The 9,780-nt window shown below is 44.9% G+C and overlaps 1 protein-coding gene across 1 annotated transcript; it reads right to left on the reverse strand.

Moving 5' to 3' along the window:
• Nucleotides 1-654: 654 nt before the first annotated feature.
• On the reverse strand, nt 655-5,539 carry LOC124684869 (U-box domain-containing protein 35-like). Its single transcript, XM_047219124.1, has 9 exons — nt 5,422-5,539; nt 5,046-5,287; nt 4,315-4,436; nt 4,095-4,216; nt 3,405-3,601; nt 2,781-3,106; nt 2,496-2,597; nt 1,998-2,417; nt 655-1,899 (listed from the first exon to the last, which is right to left on the reverse strand). The coding sequence occupies exons 2-9, from the start codon at nt 5,245-5,247 to the stop codon at nt 928-930; spliced, it is 2,463 nt and encodes an 820-aa protein (XP_047075080.1). The 5' UTR covers nt 5,248-5,287; nt 5,422-5,539; the 3' UTR covers nt 655-927.
• Nucleotides 5,540-9,780: the final 4,241 nt, after the last annotated feature.

Genomic DNA, 9,780 nt, shown 5'->3' on the forward strand with positions numbered 1-9,780 from the left:
ATGATCACGTATGTACACGCTGAATATACGGTATAAAATGCATGGGTGATGAATTGATAGTATATATTTAATCCCCTGGTCTAACCTAGACTTATATTTCTTGCGAAATTATTGTAAGCACTTCTAGATTTTATCTACTCTATACGTTAGGAATCTGCTCAGGATTTCACCATCATTTCTTGAATAAAATTGTGCGACTGTAGCCTGGCCTGTCGAGCGATTCTTCTAAAGCTCCACCACTGATCTAGTCCCACTAAATTAAGTTTCATAACTTTATTTACCTCAGTGCTTGAGTCTGATGGGCACCGTTTGAAAGGTAAATTGGCACTACAAGGATGCTGCATTGTAGTCAATTTTAGGGCAATAAAGATGTTGGGAATGATATAGGTAGACAAAAGACCTAGTTTTGGGAAAAGAAAGATCAAGGTGTTTCTTATAGTATGATACTTCAGAATTTCTCTAAGCTTCACTGATGCTTCACTGAGCTTGATATCCCAGAGTTTGTAAATTTATTTTGATATCCCAAAGATTGTAAACTAATATTGATGGGTAATCTTTTGATGTGTTGTTTTTGGTTTGTTTGTTTCTACTGAACTCTGTGAATTACCCTTGAAACAGTGTTTTGGGTTTTCTTAGGCACCTTGCGAAAAATCATTGAAGGGAATAAGAGCCTTTTTATATCTTATTATTCACATTTTGATATAGCTGCACAACACAAAATGTATATCTCTGAAGACACAAGTTGTAGCTAAGAGCCACTTTTAGTATTTTTTATTCACATTTCTATATAGCTGCACAACACAAATTTAAAATTTCCAAGACTACTTCTGCACAAGTTGTAGCAAAAACTTCAATTCTTGCTAACTGAGAAGAAACTAATCAATCTGCAACACTGCGTCTCTCGGACGCCAAAAATGACCACCATTATCATCTGCTGCTGGACCTCCAATCCATGATCGCAGACCGGAGCGAGTGATTCGGTATCAGACTCCTGCTCTGCAACCTCAGGTTCGTCATCGGCGACTTGTCCTTCATGCCAAGCCACATCTCGATCGCCTTCCGGTCGTACGTGTACCCGTCGGAGGCGACGACAGGATCCACCATCACCTCCTGAAGAATGGGGCAGAGGAAATGGCCTGGAGGAGCCGCGGCCGCTGATGCTGACCGGACAAGACGAGCGGCCCTGGCGGCGACGTCCTTGATCCGTTCCAGCGTTGGCAGAACATGCTCGTGCAGCCCGGGCCGGTCCCTGCGCCGCATCTCAGCGCACTGTACTGCCAACACGGCTAGCTCATGCGCCTCTTCCAGTGGCCACTTGCCACCGGTTGCATCCAACATGTCCGTGAAGGCGCTGCCACCGTCTTCCAGCGCAGTCTCCACGGCGTGTGCGAGCCCCAGCGGAGACGTTCTCCCCGTCAGAAGCTGCAGCACCACGACGCCGAGTGCGTACACGTCGGACTTGGCCGACACGGCGCCTGTGCGCTGGTACTCCGGGTCAATGTAACAGAATGTGCCCACGGGCGCCGTGTTCTTAACCATCGTGTGCTGGCCTTCTCCCGTGGCTCCGGCGGCTGCCGGGAGTTGCAGCGCCGTGGAGAGGCCGACGTCTCCAACCTTGCTGGCAAGGTTCCGGTCGAGCAGGATGTTAGCCGGCTTCAGGTCGCGGTGGATGATGGGGTCCGGCCTGGCACTATGGAGGAACGCGACGGCGGTGGCCACCTCCCAGGCAATGCGGACGCGGTCGTACCAGGCGAGCGGCAGCGTGCCGTTCCGGCGGTGGTGGAGCATGTCGTCCAGGCTGCCGTTCTCCATGTACTCGTACACCACGCAGCCATGTTCCGGGCAGGCGCCCAGAAGAAGCAGCAGGTGAGGGTGCCGGATCTTGCCAAGCACCTCAAGCTGTAGCAAAAAAAGATGCGCAGTTGTAATACAGAAGTTCAGAAAACAGAACATCTGGCTAGTTACAAATTTGTGTGCTGGCAAGAAAAATATAGTACCTCCTGCTGTAACTGCTGAGATCCACAACCTTCAAGGGAGTTCAGAACTTTCACTGCTGCAACAGCATGCCGAAACTTCGCCTTGTAGACTGTACCATAAGTTCCCTTGCCGATCACAAGATCACTTGAAAATGATGACGTCGCCGCTTGTATCTGCTCCCATGAGTACCTATTATACTCGGTAAAAAAACGTCCGGCAATTTCCTGTCCTGTTTTGTTTTCGACGGCACTTTGATGATCACCATTAGTCTGTATTGCTTCCCTTTCAGAAGAGTCTTGGCTGGTTTGAGATTCTGTTTTGGTTACATTATGTTCTTCTCTTCCCATTTGCCTTACCAATCTCCTCACCATATGTTCTGTCAGGTCGATCTCTCTATGCTTAATTTGGTCCTCGACGGGCCGAATTCCCAAGGTATTTACCTAACAGAAAAGATACAACAAGAAACACATAAGGCATTGTAGGTCACTAGACACTTTTAATTAGTGTTTAAACCTTACTTTCTGAGGGGAGTCAACCGATTCATTCTGACCAACTTCATGAAGCTTCTGAAGATGTTGCAGCTTGACTTTGATATTCTCAATTTCAAGCTTCAGGTCGTGCTGTTTGCCAACAAAGGTTAAAGGACAAGGACAAACATGTTAGCTTTCATGTAGTAATATTTTGCTTTGGCTGCACATTGTACCATTCATCAGACGGAGGTGAACTCTCCATTATCTAATGAAACCCATTTTTCAATGGAAGAGAATGAAATACCGTTTTCACTTAGAAGTTGAAATTGCTACCTGGCCAACAGAATGGTTCAGACTCGTTGCAATATCTGAAACTGATGCCCGCAGATCAGTGCCATCCAGGGAACTATCTCTTAGAAAGCTCTTTTGAATTGAATTCCCACTGCTGCTGCTGCTGAACTGTATTTCCGATGTGACCGAGTGTGAATTCGTAATCAGGGTTGTGCCATCATTGTAAGAGATCTCGCTTCCAGTACTATCTGAAGGGCTAGCTCCCCTGTTAGACAACTTGTTTACGTGTGCGAGTGTGTGATCATGCTGAGATGACAGAGAAGTCTGGTGGAATGGCACATTTTCTATTCCATTTCTGTGGATCCAATCTGCAGTAAAAAGAACAGTTACTACACGAGAAATTTTTTGTTCCTGATTTTCTGAGGCATGACCCCGCACAGTGCGGGAGCTCTCAGCACTGGGTACGTCCTTTCTTTCATATATTATTTTCTGAGGCAGGTTCCTGAGAGTTTGGTAGTTCTACTTATGTGAAGTTGCTCATCTAAATAGAGGTAAATTCAGACTAGCTACATTGTTTTTGCACGGATAAATTGATTGTAGTCAGTTGATAATTGTAAGAAATCACAAATTCTAGAAGACAATTTTTTTCACAGACTTGAGTATTACCTGAGCGTGCACTAGAGGATAGGCTTCTGATGCTAGGAGAAGAAACAGTTGAAGAAGATATAGACCTAGGTGTTTCACAGGTATCAGATGTAGCTGCGTGCACAAATGATAGTTTGCCTTTTGAGATGATGTATGCTGTACAGAATCTTGGAATGCATTCAGAGATTTTGGATGCAGTCTTGCTTACTTTGAGCTTCCTGGAAGTAGTTGATAATGTTAAACCAATGATCATCATTGCAGAATATGCTTTCTTCTCATATAATTGCAGACTATTGTTTCAAAACTGTTGGCAGACTATTTTCTTTTTATGTATAAAAGTGTCTCATAGTGCACAATCCTAGTGAAGCCACACCACCACTAAAATACTGGTGTAATTTTTTGGCTAGATAATTGATAGAAAGGAACAGGTAGCGATATTCAGTACTTAATGCCTTTTTGTGAACAATTGCTCATCCTAGAGTTTCTGCAGAATTCAACATATACTTGCAATCAGGTAGTTGCAGTGCAAGTGCAACCTTCAGTGTTAGGCCGGTAGCTGGGAATTAATTGCAAACAATAGTAATCCTACCAAATGCTTAAGCTTTTCCGACTTTTTTTCATAGTACGCCAGCTATAATCCAAAAAGTTTATCAAGTAGTAGGTTAAATAATGTTTCAGAATAATACTGAGACATCAGTCAAGAGAATATACCTTCGGAATATGCTTTTCGATGAAGAACCTAGGACCAACTTGCCGATATTAAATTTGTCGATTTCTTCGCTTATAGCAGAAGGCATATCTTCAGATTCAAGTAAAACAGCTTCAGCTTCCACCTGTTCATCAAACGGAGTAAAACAAATTAATATCATATTTCAGGAGTTGTTAAATGCAATATGCGCGGTAAACTATAAAATTGCGCAAGCCAATTAACCTGTCTTTGAGCACACATCTTCTTGAATGGAAGCAACATATTCCTTGCTTGCCATTCCACCTCTTCCCTGTATGCCGATGCTACATCATCTCGCACTCTTGAAATCGGGACATAATTGCCCACTGAAAGAAGATGAAGAATAGCAGGTCAGCGTTCTGAATATTTAGTAACAGACTGCAGCTACAGTATTAATTCAATATTGTCCAAACCTAGCTCAAACAAAAAAGGATCCAGAATTCGTATTCATCGACCTAATAATGCAGTACGCTGAAGGACAAACTCTGCAGTCTGCAGTTGGTACTCTGGTAGGTGTAATCTTGTGACACTGACAGCTAAAATAAGTTGTTCATGGATGGTGCTACTGGCAAGATAAATTGTTGAAACTGACAGATAAAAGTCATCATCGTTTTGTTCGAGTTATGGATAAGCAGACCCCTGAAGCATATATTTCTTAAGATCTGTATTTTCTGATATAAAGGTGTCTATAAAAAAACTGCATTTTATTCGTGCAAACGTCAAGAACTCCGAATTCAGACAGTTTGCAGTGATTCAGAAAATCTGCAGCAACGGAGCGACAGAGAGAAAAGAATACTGACGAAGGAAAATGTTCATTATCTACAAAAAACTGCATTTTCTTGTTCAGACATCAAGAACTGCAAATTCAGACAGTATACAATCATGGAGAAAATATGCAGCAATGGAGGAACAAGAGGAAAAAGGAAAATACAGACTTGGAGTGGGCACCATGGTGATGGGCGAGCGGACATGCAGGATCCGGAAGAGGACCTGGCCTCCGGGCACGAACTTGTCGAGGGCCCACTTGAGCGCGTGCCTGCTGTTCTTGCTCCCGCTCACCGCGATCGCCACCGTGCTCACGCCGGGAGCCTCCATCTCCGGCACCGTCTCGCAGGACTCGTCTTCCTCAATCTCCATCGATCTCTGTATCTCTTCTACCCTCCTACTTAATCAATCGCTGTTCGGCACAACACACATCATCAGTAATATTCAGCTCCTTGTTTGAAGAAAAGAAGAAAAGAAATACTCAGCTCGGGTTGAGATTGCTATGTTTCAGGTGAGGCAAGAGATTCGCTGACCGATCGCGCGTACCTTTGAGCAGCCATGGCGACGATGACGAGAGGGGGGTGGAAGTCAAGAGATGCGGACATTGAGTGAGGACTGAGCACATGGCACAGGGCAGAGGCGTCTGCGGTTAAGTTAGTTGGAACGAAATAATTGCAAGGGACAGAGGTCGAGAGTGTGTACACGAGAGAAAAGTGGACATATTGCTAAGCTTACCCGCAGATTCACTGGGGAAATGAGATAGCAATCATCAAATAATCCTAGTATCTGTACTAGTATTATTTTTTACATGCTATATGTAATATCTGATATGTCATGAGAGTATAACTTTTTTTTTTTTTGCCAGGGGAGGCCACCGTGGCACGAGATTATAAATCCACATTATTAGTATGTAAAGACAACATGTTTTTGAGAGAAAAATGCGACCATAAATATCGGATGTCAACGATGCATAATTGTTAACTAACTGTCAAATTTCGTAAAAAGGGTTTTGCTATTTCCCACGCGACTGAGAGATAACTATTTCTACGTCCGCACAAATATTTTTCCCATGTAGCATTTATAAGTAATTGCTAAGAGTCATCTCATGTGAAGACTGAGATTTATGCAATAAATACTAAGGAATAATTATTCCCATGTAGACTAAAATTAGCCACTCCCTCCTAGAAAATAGTATATCATGGGATTATCTATATCCCATACCTAATACAGAAGAAGAGCAACACAAGTATGCGTTTGATCAACATTTGGCATTTTAGTGAATCATGGCGGCCCGTCTAGTTGAACCACTTTTTACATGTTCTGCAGTTTTTTTTGGCTAGTTTTGTATGCTATCACAGCTTAAAATTTCGCCATGCCTTTAAAAGAAAACTAGATTTCCATCCCTGTGGCAAGTCTAATGTTTTTTATTCTATTGCATTATGCAATTTAGTTAGAACATGTCATGATTTATTAGAAAATTGTCTTCCAAGGAAAATGCACGATGTCCATGTGCGAACATGTGAGGAGTGTGTGTGCCATGCGCACTCCATCATCAAAGGGGTCTTTGAAGGGAATTCAAAGGTGCACCTAGAACTCGGAGCATCTACTGGTGCAAAAGATTGGAAGTTCAATAAAGTAAGACATGTAAAAGTCTTAGTCCTTTTAGTGCTAATAAAAGTTCTTTGGAAAAACACGAATGCAAATCCATGTGTAAATATAAGAAATTTAGTGTTCTCTAATTACTTTCTTGTTCGAGCATCGAAGTTTTTTTTTCTTTCTATAGGGAGAAAAATACTTTCGAGGAAAATTTATGCCACATGGAAACATGATCCTTTTTGTGTGTAATTCTCAGATCAGATTTCAAAATTATTTAAGAGACAATGTTCTACAAATTTGATCCTCCCAGGAGCCATTTAGCACCCATTTAGCTGCCAATAGACATAGTCGGATGATTGTGTATGATTGCGGTGTGAGCACGGCGTTGCTCGGCATGGGACGGAAAACCTGTTCACATCAAATTAATCGTCTGCATTGACGAGATGTAGACATTAATACCCAGAAAATACCACAAGTAACTCCAGTAAAATGCCATGCTAACACTCAGGGCCCTTTGGAATAGAGCACCAAATTTCGGATTGTTCTCTTGTAAGTTTTGTTTTCGCGTGGAAGCTTTTATTGGATTACTAGTTGACTAGCTATAGTAGTCAAGTGGAGAAAAGAACTCCCGAGATTGCCAACAGCAACATGTAGAAGATTCGTCCTTTTTCTCCTTTTTGATTCAGATGATCGTGCGGCTTATATGCTAGCGGGCCGATTGTTCCGGCCCGGGATCGTGCTTCTTGATTCGACGGCCTGTTACATAGACGAGTGTTCACTAGCGTCAACTCCTTCTATGTTACTCTTTGCTAGGACTGATTAAAAAAAAAACAGCAGGACTGATTGTTAATTTAGCTGTAGATTAGGGGCACAATTGATAACATGTATGGATGACCCGACCGTTCTACTTAGCAAGCACCGCTCTCACACATCTACAGTAACCTTAAGAGTCCTCCACCGCTGACCGGGCCGCCGCCAGCCTCTCCGCTAGGCTAGCTGGCCGGAGTTGGTCCTGGGTAGGTGTCGGAGTAGAATAGGGTGTAGATCTGTAGTTTTCTTCTGGGTTTTGGCTGTTTGGCAAGGTGTATGCCTCATAGATGGAGAACCGTCGTCGATCCCCTCCGCCAGATCTTCGGCACCCTAGGGGTGCTTCTTCCTCTGCTTCTGCTCCGGTTGTCGGAGCCATGGGCGGAGCGGAGCAGCACCGCCTCCTCCAACAATAAGTCGAATCTGGGCCCCCTTTTGCTCCAGAGTTGCTATCGAGCTAATGGCTTCCCTCTCGGCCATGGTGGCTTGGAGAGGCACCGCAAAGAAGTAGCGAGATGGATCTCTGTCTACCACTCGGCCGGCCTCGGAGGCGAGGGAGTGGATAGGCGGTCCTCGTCGGCTCTAGTTCTGGCTAGAATCTTGGCTCGCCGTCGCTGGTCGGTGAAGAATAGTTCTGTGTGGCAGTTGATCCTGACCTGCCGTGGTGGCAAGGAGGAGGAAGCTGCTCTGTGTGCTCTGTTCTTCTTCAACCGGCTTCAATTCTTCCGCGGTTCTTCTTCGACGAGCTTAACCATGTGGATGGCCTTCTCGCCTCCGCCATCTTCAGCCGGCATGGCGGCATTTCTACGACCTCCAGTTCGGAGGCTCTTCTTCCTAGCTGCTGGAGCTCGGCACCTAGCTCCCACCAAGTGGTTCTTCCCCGGTGGTTTCGAGGTGTCCAATTGCGAAGGAACCACGCCGGAAAGGGGTGTTCGGGTGCTTGCGCCCTGTTCCTCGGCGGCGACGCCTTGAGGACGCCGGCGTTTGGTGGCAGAGGCACCCAGGGACCTGATTGCATTCCTATTCTTAGTTCCAGGGTGTTTTTTTTTTGTAATATGGCAGGCCTTATCCTCAATTTTCTAGTTCTTCAGAGGGAGTGTTGAAAAAGGGCATGTCTGCAAATTTCTAACCTGCCACGTGTTGGAATAGAAGTTCTTCTGGGGTCTTCCAGACCCCTTCCTTGTGCAAATTTTTATTGATAGCATGTATGATGTTCTCAACGAGCAGGAGCGGCACTGTCACTAGTAGAAAACATGCCTTTTGTCCAAAGACCCTGGGAGCAATAGCCTGGTTTTAAAGAAAACCGAGAACAATGGGGGGCATTGGTCCCGGTTCGTTTGGGGCCTTTGGTCCCGGTTTGTAATACAAACCGGGACTAAAGGGGTTTCAGCAGGGCGTGGCAGGCCTTGTCAGGCCTCGGAACCCTTTAGTCCCAGTTTGTAATACAAACCGGGACCAAAGGACTACCATATGGTCCCGGTTTGCCTTACCAACCGGGACAAAGTCCCCATCTTCCTACATATACCTTGCCCCTGCTCAAGTGTGAGCCACACATAGCCATTTTTCCACGTCTTATCACAAGAGGGGTGTATGTTGCTTTGCTCTCTTCATATGCATAAGAGGTGTTCTATGAAATGCCTAAGAGGTTTTGCCACTTGAGTTCACACAAAACAAGCCACACTTAACTGTCTTTTTTCTTCTCCATCGAGGTTAACAACTTTATCCTTTCATATGTCATTGATAAAATGCATGTGTATATATATATATACAACATTTCACTAATCATGATGTTCTGTAATGGTTTTTGATAAGCTTAATTATATCATACAGATGAATCGACAATGGATGTACATTGACCGACGCTTTAACGAGTTCACTTCGGGCCTGAGAAATTTTATCAACGTGGCTGAGGCAAAAAAACATGGTGACTTTATGTATTGTCCATGTGTTAACTGTAAGAATGTCGTAAATTACTCTTCCTCGAGTACCATTCACAGCCACCTGTTGCGGTCCGGTTTCATGCCCCAGTACAATTGTTGGACCAAGCATGTTGAAAGAGGGGTTATGATGGAAGACAATGAAGAAGAAGAAGAGGATGATGACAACTATCCCATGTTCCCTGAATACGGTGATACAGCAAATGGGGGTTGTTTTTCCATCAGAAGGCAATGAAGACAATGAAGAAGAAGACCAAGAGGCATAGATGAGCCTGATGATGATCTTGGTCGGGCCATTGCTGATGCAAGGAGACAATGTGAAACTGAAAAGGAAAGGTTGAGGACCGAAAGGAAGAGGATGACGCTCTCGTGACTCCTAGGCGATCGCACCCCGAGCCCGACCCGAGGTCCTGTTCATGGCGGGATCACCTCGATTCGCGTCCATGGCGGGCCAGGGGACGCGGGGCGCATCTCCACGCGTCGCGCGACCGCCCTCTCCTACCACTTACCTCCTCCATACCACCGCACCCACCCACTTCGAGCTCACCGCCGATAGCTAGGTTCC

The sequence above is a fragment of the Lolium rigidum genome, chromosome 1 (genome assembly GCF_022539505.1).
Source record: "Lolium rigidum isolate FL_2022 chromosome 1, APGP_CSIRO_Lrig_0.1, whole genome shotgun sequence".
NCBI classification, from domain to species: domain Eukaryota; kingdom Viridiplantae; phylum Streptophyta; class Magnoliopsida; order Poales; family Poaceae; genus Lolium; species Lolium rigidum.